The sequence below is a fragment of the Erinaceus europaeus genome, chromosome 13 (genome assembly GCF_950295315.1).
Source record: "Erinaceus europaeus chromosome 13, mEriEur2.1, whole genome shotgun sequence".
Taxonomy (NCBI): Eukaryota; Metazoa; Chordata; class Mammalia; order Eulipotyphla; family Erinaceidae; genus Erinaceus; species Erinaceus europaeus.
In genome coordinates, this window is record NC_080174.1 from 16,277,365 (window position 1) to 16,293,253 (window position 15,889).

Sequence of the window (15,889 nt, forward strand, 5' to 3'; positions counted from 1 at the left end):
TACACACACACACACACACACACACACACACACACACACACACACACTAAAACAATAGTTAAGGTAGGCATCCAACAGCTGCAGCTTTGAGAAAGATCTTGTAATCAGTGTTGTGGGTATTTTTTTCCAAAAATAAAATTAATGTTTGAAAATGCTCATTAGAGGGTTCTTTCAAAGCCATAGTAGTGATATCCTTCTGTCTTGTGTGAAAACTTTTGATGTATGATTTTTTAAAAATTAATCGTATCTCGATATGAGATACCAGTATTTCTTATTATAAGCGTAAAACAACTTTTTGTATGGATAATATACATACTTTTTAAGTACTTTGACTTAAACTTAACAAGTTTACCATTTTTAAATTAAAGGTTATATTTATAAAAATTCCATTTTAAAATTAAAAGTCTTTTCTAGCATTATGTAGAAATATAACATGTAGTTGTACAATCCTAAAACAAATCTGAAAGTGTTACAATAATTTAAGATCAAGAACACTGAAACACACAGCAAATGGTTTAACTATTTAGTTTAATGCTTGAAAGCTATATAAAACCCTCTTAGGGGTTTTAAAACTATGATCAGTTTAATTGTTCAAGGTAGAGCTAGCAGCATGTTAATGATTTTGGTATGTTTTTGTACATATGTATACTTAAACTGAGAAAAGTGGATTAAATGATAATAAAAGTTTTTCTTTACCTAAAAAAAGTGCAGAAAAATTCAAGTTTAAAGTTCAGTGCTCCTTATTTTGCAAAAGCAAATAAACAAAATCCCAAGAGTTAAAAAGTAAAATGAACCCTTGCCACAAAAATTTTTACCTTTGGATAATAGCTTTTCTAATGTCACATGAGAATATGGGATATAGAACTCAGGATGAAACTTGGAACTCCACAGTGTCTTCATGTATCTTTCCTTTCCACAGCTGTTGCCCTACCATCCCCATGCCCTAGAAATATGTAACACTTTCAGACTTGTTTAAAACACTCACATATCTACATGAAATAACTTAAAGAAACCTGTAACTAAGAATTTCTAAGCAAAGAAAGTGCTTCTTTAAAGTACTGTATTTAGTTAAATTATAATATACTAACTACACATAACAGACAGGTAGCAGCATTTTTTTCCATTAAAAAAAATCAAATTAAAGGTTAGTAATAGCCCAGTTATATCTCTATAAACATTTCTGGAAACAGTCTGTACAGTGAAATGGAAACCAACGGGATTAGACAATGCAAAGCTTCAGGTATAATATACAGAATGTGTAAAACTATGAGATTTTAACTGACTTTCTAAGTAACAGCACATGGATCTTAGTTTGATGAGTGAAATGGAGTTGATATATGATCTATATAGAGGAACTACTTTCTACCGACAATAGCTCATCAGTGAACACTTCAATGACTTTAGAAAAAGGACAACCGTGTAGTTGAGGATATGGAGGAAACACACAAACAAATCTTTCACTTTTCTATTTCTTTTTTTTTTTTTTTTGGTTTGTTTTCCTGAAGTCTTGGCTTGCTGGTGACTATAACTCTTCTGTTTAAAGAGAGAAAAAAAAAAAAAAGAGATGTTATCTGTCAAATTAAAATTCCCTGGGTTAGTTATTACTGTGGACAGTCATATCTACAGACTGAATCAAGTATAATTCTGAGAAGCTTATTTCCTATTCTCAAAAATACTTCATGCTTTCTATATGAGTTTTGTATACAATGTAGGTTAACTTAAAAATGAAATAAAATAACTCAAAATATTGATTTAAGACTTTCTTATAAAATCCGTTCAGTTGAATGTATCTATTTGAAAATAATTATAAGATGGATTCACAATATATACAACATGAAAAAATGACAGTAAAAATGAAGTTTCACAATTAATATGAAATTAACAGCAAATTAAATAACTAGAGTCAGTATGTCCTTCCAAAGGGATGGAGAGCTGGCCAGTAAATTACCATCCTTAGAGCTTCTCAATTTCAAATCCATAAGCTGTTGATTTCACTGATGACATTCACAAAACTAAGACTTTCAAAAAGGGGCCTAGTACTTCCTGTGACATATCATGAAACCATGGATTTATTAGATGGTATATGATACACGTTAAGAAATTTGTAAACAACTATTAATCATATAGGTGACTAAACAGAAATATACCATTTTAGGTACTTTCTACAAATTCAAAACCTTTTGGAATTATATTTTTTAAGTATTTCTTTTTGGATTGATCAATCATTTCATCCACATATATTTAGCCTTTTGGCCAATGATATTTCAGCAAATTGTAAATGTAAACGTTTGCATCTTGTAATGCACATTATAAACTGTAAACACAAAAGCTTTATTAATGAAAAGAGTAAAGATGCCTAATGGACTGCATGAAATTTAGGTGCTCTTTAACGACCATAGGAAAAACAACCAAGTCTGCTATCAATCTGTGCTCTGATTATTTCTTAATGAAAAATAAGGTTGCTTTAAACAATTTTATAGAAGAAAATATTTAATTTGATTAATGCTGATTTAATGCTTCTATTTCCCTTTCTGACACGGCTTTAAAAACCATCACTAATAATCTCAGATGAGCCTGCACTATGATTACTTAATGTCCACGTTTACCAAGTGGTTTCTCTCCTGTCTGCAATGCTGTTATTCTGTAAGCTAATCATTCACTGTCCATTGATGCTGTCATTTGCATCATACTCCAATACAGAAGTAAGTTAGTTACCAAAATGTACATATTTTCCTTCCCTTTTGGTTTTTTTTTAAACCTTGAAAGGACATGTACAGATTTATAGTATATTTTTACAGAAAATATTTTGTAGGTCATCAGCCTAGACTCTTATATAGATAATTATTGACAACAGATGCTTGTAAGTTCCCATGCGACAGCATGTGCACTAAGACTTAACTGGCTCATCACCTGAGAGTACTGGAACTGTTAGCACATAAAGGGCATTTGGAAAAGGGAGCTGAGCATTTTACCAAAATAATGAAACATTTTTTTTAGCAACTTTAATTAAACAATGCAAAGGTACATTTGGTTAAACATTTTATAAAAATCCAAGCAAAATTAAAAATTTAGCCAATTTCAACGTCTCTACAAATTTAACCAGTTAACTATTTTTGCTCAAATCCACCTTTAGCTCAATGAATGAGAAAGACAAGGAACACTGAAGTATTCTCCTCACCACAATGGAGGTTTTTCTTACTTTCCACACTGCACAGCCACTACATGGAAATGCCCAGAATGATAAGCAGTTCAGTCATGCTCTACACTTCTCTTTTCAATGAAAAGTGATGTGTCGCCTTGTTTTGCTTTTGACAAAATATGGACTAAACACAAGTGTACAATAACAAGAATCCAAGAGTAGCCCATACACAATTCAACTATGTGTATGTTTTTATTATTTAAAGCCCACCATTCAGCTTATCTGTCTAAAGATATGGTAACAAACAGTTTGTCTGTTTCACTAATGATACTGATGACCAGTCATTTTTAAGGGAGGGAAAGTCCAAGACAGTTATCTGTAATCCAGACATGCGCACACGCACACACAGACACACACACACCTATTTTTCAGCTTTAGGACTTCTGACTTATTGCCTCTCCCTCAAAGAGGTCAAACACTGATGGCGGATACAACAGCACAGAACCTTTTGGCATTTAAAAGCTTAATATAGGAATGACCCGGGAACAGTCCCTGCCACATCTTGTCAACAGCCCCGCTTCTTCATCCGTCATATGTGACCTGCTTAGTTCCCAATGTCAGCTCAGGGCAGGCACATACCATGTGTTCCAGTTTGAGTGTGTATGGACACACCTTCCTTAAAGCCACATGACTGAGGTAAAACAGTGCATGATTGTGCTAGGAAGAACAGTATCCAGTGATGAACATCCTTTAAATGGTAACTTTCCTAAGTTGAAATCGATGAATAAAAAAGGAAAATCATTTTCTTTTCCTTCTTGTTGAAGTTGAACTTAGTGAGATTTCTGGCTGTCAGAACTGGTACCACTTTTTATCTTTGTATTTTAACATCATCTAAAGGGGGAAGAAAAGATAAAATAAAGGTATTTCTAAATGCCAAAACAACAATGATTATAAATTATAGTTGGGTTCTATATTGTGCAAACATATCCTAGCATGAGACATTCTATATATTGTTTACTTTAAAATCTGAAAGCACTGAAACCAGTAAGAACTGCTCCAATAGGAAAAGCCCATTAATTGCTAAAAAAAAATCAAAAACAAACAAAAAAAACCCCACCTTTCATATAAGGTCTTTACATTCCTCTCTCCTCATTTTTAAAAGACTTCTTTATTCCATCACACACACACACACACGCACACGCACACGCACACGCGCGCACGTGCACCAGAGCATTACTTTGATATATGTGATGTCAGTAATTAAACTGAGCATCAAATGCTTTCAAATCTAGAGACATACTATCTGCCATCTCATGGGCCATTTTATGTGTTTAAACCTTCTACCTCCTGCTTTTCCCTCTCCCCTTCTTCATCTCTCTCTCTCTCTCTCTCTCTCTCTCTGAGAGAGAGAGAGAGAGAGAGAGATTAAGTAATTGCTTAGCTCTGGAATATGGTGGTGCCAGGTATTGAACCTGGGACTTCTGGGACCTCAGATACGCTGGTCTGGTGTGCTATTATTTGGCTATTATTTGTGTTCTATCTCCCCTATTCCTGAATCCTCACATTTTTTAGAGACATGACAGGCTTAGTTTTGGCTAACAGCATTCTCTGTTGATATTAGTTAAAAACCTACAAATAAGGTTATTTTAAGTTCACTAGTTTGAACTTAAAATAATGCTTAAAGAATTTGGGCAACGCCTTATCAGAGAGAAGAGGAAAAAAGGGAAGGACATTGTAAAGCAGTAATAGGTGTAGGTGTGACTTAGAAAAGAAGTCAAGGCGGGAATATACAAAACACACACACACACATATACACCCCTAGGTAGATAGTTATGAAGTCAGTTCACTGTGACCATGGACACTGACTCTGTTGGTGTGAATGTTATGGAATTATACCCGTTATCTTATAATTCTGTAAATCAATACTAAATCACAAATACAAATAATAATAATAATAAAAGGATATGGGGAATGAAGAGTTGCAGACACTGCTACTGATGCCATCTGAAGGTTACTAAGCACTTGCTCTGAGCCAGACCATGTCCAAAAACTTATAGTTTCCTCTGGTCTCCAACATGTCCCTGGGGTAGACAGCATCATCCTCCCCACTTTATAAACGAAGATGAGACTCACAGAACAACTGAGGTAACTCAATGGCAAAACTAGATTTGAGCCCACAAGGTCTGATTCAAGAACCCATGATCTGACTCATGCTGCTTTCTTTAATTTTCCAAATATGGTTTAAGAACAGTAAATGGGGGGGGGGGGCAGGATGGTAGTGAAGGGGGTTAAGAAAACGTGGTGCAAAGCACAAGGACCGGTGTAAGGATCCTGGTTCGAGCCCCCGGCTCCCCATCTGCAGGGGAGTCATTTCACAGGCAGCGAAGCAGGTCTGCAGGTGTCTATCTTTCTCTCCTCCTCTCTGTCTTCCCTTCCTCTCTCAATTTCTCTCTGTCCTATCCAACAACAACGACAACAATAACAGTAGCAACACCACCAATAAACTATAAGGAAGGGCAACAAAAGGGAAAAAATGGCCTCCAGGAGCAGTGGATTCATGGTGCAGGCACCGAGCCCCAGCAATAACCCTGGAGGCAAAAAACAAAACAAACAAAACAAAAACCAGTAAATGGTATGAGGAAAAAAAATATCAGCAGTTTTGGAATGAGTTATCTGCTAAATGCTAGAATTTGGATATATTTTTAAGTTGACTGAAGTGTAATATGCCTGAGAGATCACTGTCGGGTACAGAACTGTGAAAACAAAAATCCTGACCCAGATTTAACTCAAGTACCCTATCTGTAACTAGGGTGCATGTCAGGCTAGTAAAAGCACTCACCAGTATCTAAGACTCCTAGAAATTCTGGACAGGGGGCAGGAGGTGGTGCACCTGGTTAAGCATTCACATTACTGTGCGCAAGGACCCAGGTTCAAGCCCCTGATCCCCACCTGAGGGGGAAACTTCACAAGTAGTGAAGCAGGGCTGCAGGTGTCTGTCTCTCCTCGTCTCTTAATTTTTCTGTCTCTATCTAATAACATATAAAATGAAATTCAAAAAGACTTAAAAAAAAGAAATTCTGGACAAACATTTCAGCTTCTCCTAGGTCCAGTTACCATTATTTATTTACTTATTATTTAATTAATTTAGTTTAATGCCACTAGGGTTAATTGCTGGGGTTTAGTGTCTGCAAGATGAAGCCACTGGATTCTCACAGACTTCCCCCTCTCCCCCTTTTTGTATAGACAGAGGAATCTAAGAGAGAAGGGGGAGAGGGAGAGAGACGGTGAAAGGGAGAGAGGAAGGGAGGGAGAGAGAGAGGGAGGGAGGGAGAGAGACCTGTAGCACTGCTTCACTGCTTGTGAAGCTTCCCTCCTGCAGGTGGAATCTGGGGGCTTGAACCCAGTCCCTGCACATGGTAGCACTTTCATATATACTTTCATATGTTTTAGCATCTTATTCAAGGCCAAGGTGATTTTGATTTAAAAGACGCAGCCCAGAAGGTGGTGCAGTAGTAGGGCTGGACTTGAGAGTGGGGTTCTGAGTCTGATCGTTTCTAACACATGTGCCAGAGTGACATCTGGCTGGAGCTTGCTTACACACATATTTTCTCTCTCTTTCCCACTTGTAAATAAATAAACATTTTAAAAAATCCTGAAGAGGAGCTATTACTAGTAGATTCATATTCAGTACTTAACTGTCAGCATAACCTCAGTCTGCTTTTTTCCACATGGACACAAAGTCTCTTCAAGGACTAGGCTAAGTGTGTAGATCAGTTCTGTGGTAAAGCACCGAGGGGTGGTAGACTGCTGTGGTAACATAATGCTTATTCTACACAAAGGCATTTAAATTTTGTCTTTAAAAGATCTATGCTAGTTAACAAAGTCTGTCTATCGAGGACAGGCTAGGAATTCTTACTTTATAACATCTGTTTCTAAGCTCTACCATAACTTCCAAGTTCAACAAGATGAATCCATTATAAAAATGCATTTTGTTGTTCCTCTGTATGAACCAGCCCACAAACAAATCTAGTTTTTTTATTTGAATAAAAATACTTGCTAATCTTAATTACCTAGATCTACCTAAGGAATCAAGTGAGGCAAATTATTTTCTTCTCTAGGAGAAGTTGTAAGTAGAATCTGAGGTGTTTAGTAAAATAAACCTTGCCACTGTTATTTGTTTCCCCAAGGCATCATTGCAAAGTTTCTCATTTTGTTTATAAAAAGTTTAAAGGTGAAAAGATTTTTTTTTCAAAATCTGTAAGCCTCATTTAGTAACCAAAGGCTACTGAAACATATACTTTTTAATTAATTATTGATTAATTAATTGGGTAGTGGCAGAGAGGGAAGGGGAAGAGAGAAAAAGAGACACCTGCAGCCTTTGTTTCACAGCTTGTGAAGCTTTCTTCCTGCAGGTGGGGCCTGGGGGCTTCGACCTGGGTCCTTGAGCACTGTAGCATGTGTGCTCAACCATGTATGCTGCCACCTGGTCACCTGGAATAAATTCTTGAAAGGTTTCCTCTGGTGGTAATAACCAGGAGGAATATGCACATATAGAGAGACACGTAAACTCAGGTGCTGAAAAATGAGAACACAGTAATATTCACAGTTGCTCTCCTAAGTGTTTCTGTTTAGTAGCCATACCTCATGAGCGTGCTTGGAAAACGAGTCTGCGCTGGACAGCATTGCTGCCGTTCTTTCCTCCAAGTCACCGAGTTTCTGCCCTCTTTCATCTAGTGCCAACCGGGCTCGTGCTAATTCACCAACGACTCCAGAAGCTGCTCCTTTCACACCTTCAATGCCCCCAGGGCCAGGGATATGTTGTGCAAGGCTCCTTGAAGCCTTTCCTGAGGCTGATTCTCCAACTGAAGGGGTTTGACAATGGAAAGAGTAACTTAGGACATGAGTACTGTCTTATCTTAAAGCACTCCTCTCCTGCCAACGTCTGCATGTCAGAAGTCACCTAGAGGAGGAAGAGGGGCTATCTATGTAGGGGCTAGGAGGTCAATGCCCTCTGGTGGAGGGAGAAGGTACTTTGGTGGGAGGTAAAGAGTGCTACCATGTATTTTGGAAAAATAGGAGACAACAGACTTGTAAAACAAAATTTTCTCAAAAAACAAAACAAAACATTTTAAACCCCATAATTTTTAGACTGTATGACATTGTCGTTGAAATGTTTATATATATATATATATCTTTCTGTTATTAGTACACCTCTCTCGTTATGGCAGATTAGTGTTTAGATACTTTTTCAAACATGCAAAAACACAATGTTCAGTAGTAATTATTTTACTCCATACCAGTTCAGATGGCAAGACTTGTTGAAAAATGGAACCGGAGACTTAGCTGTTAAAATGTGTAACAGCCATATTAACATCAATGAGCGTAACATTATTTAGTACTTTTAAAGTATGCAATTAAAATAATCATCTTAGAGATTTAAAATCATATTCACACACATATCTAGACTTAAATACACAGGCTTTAGTTTATTTACTTCATGCTTATCTTACTTTAAACAATGCTAGTACAGGCCTAAAGGAAAAATGTATTATGAAGAGATGAGAGATTGGACCCGTGTGTCAGCAACGACTGCACTGCAAACCATTAACTCTCCAGTAAAGTAGGAAAAATAAAAATAAAAAAATGAATTTATTAGGGGAGGGGTAGAGAGCATAACGGTTATGCAAAGAAACTCATGCCTGAGGCTCCAAAGTCACGGGTTCCATCCCCTGCACCACCATAAGCCAGAGCTAAGTTTCTCCACTCTAGTTTAAAAAGAAAGAAAGGAAGGAAGAAAGAAAGAGAGAAAGAAAGAAGAATTTCCTCAGTATTCTATTTCAGTTCCCAGAAACTAGCTGTGTGTAGATCTAGCCTTCTTTCTCTCAATTTAGTGTCTTTTTAAAAATTTTTGGTTTGATCAGAAATGTATGGTTACTGGGTTCCATATCATCTTCACCCAAAAAGCCAAGAGCAAAACAAAGCCCATGGTTACTAGCAATTATTTTTCCACAGTTCTACTTCCCAACTCCTAAGAATCAAGTTTATTCTATCTCTATAAATTTGTCTATTCTGAACATTTTATACAAATGCATTAATGCAGTATCTAGCCTTTAGTGTCTGGCTTCTTCCACTTAAAATAATGTCAAAATTCCACGATGCAGGGGAGTCAGGTGGTAGCACAGCGGGTTAAGTGCAGGTGGTGCAAAGCTCAAGTACCTGTATAAGGATCCCGGTTTGAACCCCTGGCTCCCCACCTGCAGGGGAGTCTCATCACAGGCGGTGAAGCAGGTCTGCAGGTGTCTCTCTTTCTCTCCCCTCCTCTCTCCATTTCTCTCTGATCTATCCAACAACAATGCCATCAATAACAACAACAATAATAACTACAACAATAAAACAAGGGCAACAAAAGGGAATATTAAAAAAACAATTAAAAAATTCCACCATGATGTAGCATCTACATCAATACTGCATCCATTTTTTTGAACTGAGTAATATTCTACTGAATAGATAAATGCTATTCTGTTTATCCACTCACCAGCTGATGGGCATTTGGGCTCTGCACTTTTTAGCTATTATAAATAATGCAGCTAGAAACCTTTACACACTCTTTGTGTGAATTTATTTATTTCTTCTCTTGTGGAAATACTTAGGAGTAGAACTGTTAAGTCACATGGTATAACTAACTTTTTTGTGGAACTGTTAAGAGTTTTCCAAAGAAGTTACCATTTTAGACTTTTAAAAAAAAATTTATTATTATTATTTTCCCTTTTGTTGCCCTTGATGTTTATCATCGTTGTTTGTTGTTATTAGTGTTGCTATTGCTATCGTTGTTGGATAAGACAGAGAGAAATTGAGACAGGAGGGTAAGTCAGATAGGGGGAGAGAAAGATAGACAGACACCTGCAGACATGCTTCAGCTCCTGTGAATTGAACCCCCTGCAGGTGGGGAGCTGGGGGCTCGAACCGGGATCCTTACGCCTGTCCCTGCACTTCGTGCCATGTGCACTTAACCTGCTGCACCACCACCCGGCTCCCCATTTTACACTTTCATGCCTACCAGCAACATAAAGAAGTTTCTATTTCTCTGCATTTTTACTGACATCTGTTATTGTACATCATTTTAATCACAGTCATTCTAGTAAGTGAAAATACTATTTCACTGTGGTTCTGATTTACAGTTCCTAAAGAACAAATGACTCTGAGCATCTTTTCATGTTTATCGAGCATCTGAATATTTCCTTCGGAGAAATGCCTATTCATACCCCCTGAGCATTTTTTAAAATTGCTCTGTCATTTTTATAGTGAAGTTGGAAGAATTCTTTATATATTCTGGATATAGACTCTGTTATCAGGTAGGCAACCTGCAATCTTACTTTGTGGGCTGCTCTTCTCATTTGCTGCGTGTTTTATAGCACAAGGCCTTTAATTTCGGTGAAATCCACACAATCTATCTTTTTTTAAAAATTTTTTTGGTTGTTTGTGACTTATGGAGTTTCATATCTGGGAAACCATCAGCTGATCAAAGGTCACAAAGATTTAAACCTATGCTTTACATAGTTTGAACTCTTACATTGAGGTCTTTGATCCATTTTACTTTTGTAAATGGTGTGGTCAGGGTCCAACTTCTCTCTTTTGCATGTAGACACCCAGTTGTCCCAACACCATCTGTTGAAAAGACCATTCTTTCACCACTGAATATTCCTGGCATCTTTGTAGAAAATTAACTGACCATAAGTGAATGAACTTATTTCTGGATTCACAATTATGGTACACACTTATCCTTATGCCTATACCATACTACCTTGTTGGTATAGTCTAAAGTTCTGAAACTGAAATGCCATTTTCAATTTTTCTTCTTTATTTTCAAGAGGGCTGTGTGTATGTATGTATGTAGATGATACTTTTGGATCCTTTGCAATACCATACAATACTTAGGAGTAGCTTTCTTTAATTTTTTCAGGAAAAAACAAACAGATGGAGTTTTGAGAGAGACTATTTGAATATGCAGATTGCTTTGGTAAGTATTATCATTTTAACAATACTAAGATTCCTGTGGGCATAGGATGTTCATTTATTTATGCTGAGTTTCTTTAACAGCCTCAAGCTTTTAAGGCATACATTTTACACTTCTTGTGCTAAGTTATTCTTTAATTATTTTGTCTTTTTAATACTATTAAAGTAGAATGATTTTCTTAATTTACTTTTTCAGATTGTTGATGTGTAGAGATGCAATTTATTGGGGCCAGGTGATTGTGCACCTGGTCAAGCACACACACTACAGTGCGCAAGGACCCAGGTTTAAGCCCCTGGTCCCCACCTGCAGGGGGAAAGCTCCACGAGTGGTGAAGCAGGGCTGCAGCTGTCTCTCTCCATCTCTATCTTCCCTTCCCCTCAATTTCTCTGTCTCTATCCAATAATAAATAAATAAAGTTTAAAAAAAAAGAAATGCAATTTATTATTTATACTGCTCTTTAGTCCTACAATCTTGCTGAACCAGTCCTTTAACTATCCTAAGTTTCTGATTTTGATTCCTTGGGAGTTCCTATATAAAAGATTATGTCAACTCTGAAAACAGATGGTTTTATTTCTATCCCAATTTGCATGCCATTTATTTTCTTGCTTAATTTCCCAAACCAGAACTTCTAGTATAATATTAAATGGGAATGGTAATCTCCCCTTTGAATGATATTTAATCTACCTACATTATAATAGGTTACACTCAAAGCTGTTATCCTTCCTGTGCATTTTACTAATCTCATTAGTTCTTGTGTCCCCCTCCACTGTCCACTATTAATTCTGGTTTTCATGGACTGACTTTCTTGCTTCCATCAATAATCACGAATTATGTTACATATGTGCAGAAGTTATTTAAGAAATTATACCATTAATGCTCACCTCATCAATGCTACTGGATATTTTTTTAAGTCTCTCAAACGTGCAAAAAAAAAAAATCTCGGGGGTGGAGCCAAGATGACAACTTGGAGGCAGATGCTGGTGTGAGCTCCAACAAGCAACAGCTTGTGACCTAGGATTTGCTGGATAGGGTAGGATACTGGGCCATCAGTAGGAGGGTGAATAAGGGGTCCTACGTGTGACACCAAGGAGGGGTCCTATAGCTCACTCTTGAGTTAGAAAACGGAGGAAAAAGAAAGGAAATCTTTTGATTATTTCTGAAGCTCATCCCTCCCTCCCACCCCAGAACCAGACCCTAGGGGCTGGACAGTCTCTCCTAGCAGACTTCTTGCTGAGCTATTTTCTTTACCAAGATTCCTGGCTAACCAGGGTTGTCATTCCAATCCTTTTCCTTTTTGATTCCCTTCTCTCTTTTTTTTCTCTAAGTGGCTGGAGCTCTATTTGAGCAACAAAATATCTGACCAATCAGAGCCACACTCCTGCCTGGGAAAGACTACCTGGAGGTTTTTGGTTTTTTTTTTTGGATACATCTTACAATTGGTGGTCTTTGCTCAGGCTGCCTGAGCCAATCTGGAGCTGTCCAAGCTGCAGACTGACTGCTAGGGTTTTTTAACTCTATTCTATTTTATTATTACTATTATATATACGTGTGTCCCTTTCCATCCCCCCCTTCTTCAGGTTGACCAAAATTAACTGTTATTGTTTTTTCCATTGCTAAGTGACTGGGTATCCTATCCATTGTGAGAGGAACTTGTTTCACTCTACCTCTTCCCTCCACTGTCCTCTCCTTTTTCCCTCCTCCCAAGTTAAATTAAAAAAAAAAAAAACACAACAACAACCAAAAAACCTCTTTCCTTTCTTTTTTTTCCCTCTCTTGTTCTTGTCTTCATTTCTTCCTTCCCCCTTCTTTTGCTTTCTGAATTCACTGATACTCGTTTGTGAATTATCTTGGGGAAGAAATCTGACTCAGAGTGGACTCCCTGTGTGTGCCTCTCTTCTCTACTTCCCTTTCTCCTCTTGCTATCCCTAGAATTTACAGCAGACAGTAGATTTGCATAATTGTCTATTCTTGCTTTCCCTTTTTTCCTTTCTCTTTTGGATTTGGTTGCTACTTATTCTTGGACTGGAGGTGTTGTCTGCCTAACTGGTATTGGTTAAACTGCATCAATCTTTGCCTCAGTTACTACTGTTGTAATTTCTGAGGTTAGTGACTGCATTTGTCACATTTAGTATAGCATGGCTTGCATTCAAAACACAACAACTGAAGAACAACAAAACAGAAAAATAAAAAACACATCAATAAAAAAATGGTTAAATTAAGAGCAAAAAAAACTGCTACCACAATGAATCAAGACAGGAGCCCAGAAGAAACTCCAAATCAGTCAGAAGTAACCATAGATAAGTGAAGTATACAAGCAATAGTAAACCTAATAATCACAGAAATGAAGACAACTAGGGAGGAAAGGGCTATCAGAATTAGGGAAATAATAGAGGAAACCCTCAAGAAAAATACTAGCTACCTCAAGGTAAATAGAGAACTGAAAGCTGAAATAGCTGAACTAAAATGCCAATTAGCAGAACAAGCTAATACTATAACAGAACTGAAGAAAGAAGCTGAGGAAAGGGAAAGTAGGCTAACAGAAGCAGAAAACAGAATTAGCCAGACAGAGGATGAGCTAGAGAAAACTAAGAAAAAGGTAAAAGAGCTCAAAAAGAGAATTAGAGACACTGAAAACAACAACAAAGACATATGGGATGATCTCAAAAGAAGTGACATTCATATAATTGGCCTACCAGAGGAAGAAAGAGAGGAAGGGGAAGTAAACATTCTACAGGAAATAATAAAAGAAAACTTCCCAGACCTAAACAACAGAAAGGACATTAAGATTCAAGAGGCCCAGAGAGTCCCAAACAGAATCAACCCAGACCTGAAGACACCAAGACACATCATAGTTACAATGAAAAGAAGTAATGAAAAAAAAGTATCCTAAAGGCTGCAAGAGAAAAACAAAAAGTCACATACAGGGGAAAACCCATAAGATTATCAGCAGACTTCTCCGCTCAAACTCTAAAAGCCAGAAGAGAATGGCAAGATATCTATTGAGCCCTGAATGAAAAAGGCTTTCAACCAAGGATAATATATCCTGCTAGACTTTCATTCAAACTAGATGGAGGGATCAAAACCTTCTCAGACAGACAATAGTTAAAGGAGGCAACCATCACCAAGCCTGCCCTGAAAGAGGTTCTAAAAGACCTCTTATAAACAAGAACATCACCATAATACTTGCCATATATCAGAGCAAATAAATTGTTGAATAATGGCACTACAATACATTAAATTCATATCAATAAATGTCAGTGGCTTAAACTTACCCATTAAAATGCACAGAGTGGGAGGATGGATCAGAAAACACAACCCAGTCATATGCTGCTTGCAAGAATCCCATCTGACCCAACAAGATAAACACAGACTTAAAGTGAAAGGATGGAAACTATCAAACAGGCTAATGGACCACAAAAAAAGGCAGGAACAGTCATTCTCATCTCTGACACCATAGACTTTAAATTAAATAAAGTAATAAAAGATAGGCAAGGGCATTATATAATGATTAGAGGATCAATCAACCAAGAAGACTTAACAAATACATCAAACACCTACTGAAAGAAGTATAAAAAATACATCAATAGTAATACAATAATAGTGGGAGTTTTAACACCCCACGCTCACACTTAGACAGATCAACAAAGCAGAGAACAAAGAAACAAACGAATTAAATGAAGAGATGGATAGCCTAGACCTCCTGGACATGTTCAGAGTTCTTCACCCAAAAAAAATTGGAATATACATTCTTTTCCAATCCACACAGCACATACTCAAGGATAGACCACATGCTAGGCCACAAAGACAGCATCATCAAATTCAAGAGCATTGAAATCATTCCAAGTAGCTTCTCAGACCACAGTGGAGTAAAGCTAACATTTAACAACAAACAGAAAATTACTAAGAGACACAGAATTTGGAAAGTAAATAATATACTGCTTAAGAACCAATGAGTCAGAGAGACACTCAAGCAAGAAATTCAAATGTTCCTGGAAACCAATGAAAATGAAGACACAAGCTATCAAAATAATTGGGACACAGCTAAAGCAGTACTGAAAGGGAAACTCACAGCCATACAATCACATATTAAAGAACAAGAAAAAGCTCAAATAAGCGACCTTACTGCACACCTTCAGGGATTAAGGAAGAGGAACAAAGGAACCCCAAAGCACCCAGAAGGACAGAAATCACTAAAACTAGATCAGAAATGAACAACATCGAAAATAAGAGAACCATACAAAAGATCAATGAAGCCAAATGTTGGTTCTTTGAAAGATTAAACAAGATTGACAAACGCCTAACCAGACTCACAAAAAAAAGGGGGGGAGGAGACTCAAATAAAGAGTTGAAAACAATAGAGGAGATATCACAACTGACACCACCACAGTAATCCAGAAAATCATGCGAAACTTCTGTGAAGAACTATACATCACCAAGCTAGAGAATCTGCAAGAAATGGAGGATTTCCTAGAAACATATGCCCTTCCAAAACTGAACTAAGGAGAACTATAAAACCTAAATGCACCAATCACAGACAAAGAAATTGAAACAGTTATTAAGAATCTGCCCAACAACAAAAGTCCTGGACCTGATGGCTTCACAAACGAATTCTACAAAACCTTCAGGAAAACAGTTAATACCTATACCTCTAAATCTTTTCCACAAGATTGAAGAGACAGGAACACTCCCTTCCACCTTCTATGAAGCCAACATCACCCTGATACCAAAAGCAGATA

At 37.2% G+C, this 15,889-nt stretch overlaps 1 protein-coding gene across 1 annotated transcript in view; it reads right to left on the bottom strand.

The window, feature by feature from the left end:
- Positions 1-511: 511 nt before the first annotated feature.
- STXBP5 (syntaxin binding protein 5) overlaps positions 512-15,889 on the bottom strand; it is a 172,252-nt gene continuing 156,874 nt past the window's right edge. Inside the window, exons 26-28 of the mRNA XM_060205144.1 lie at positions 9,675-9,708; positions 7,781-8,049; positions 512-4,030 (exon numbers count right to left, since the gene is read on the bottom strand). Coding sequence (XP_060061127.1) covers positions 3,989-4,030; positions 7,781-8,049; positions 9,675-9,708 — 345 coding nt within the window. The 3' untranslated portion in view covers positions 512-3,988. The remainder of the gene's footprint in view (positions 4,031-7,780; positions 8,050-9,674; positions 9,709-15,889) is intronic.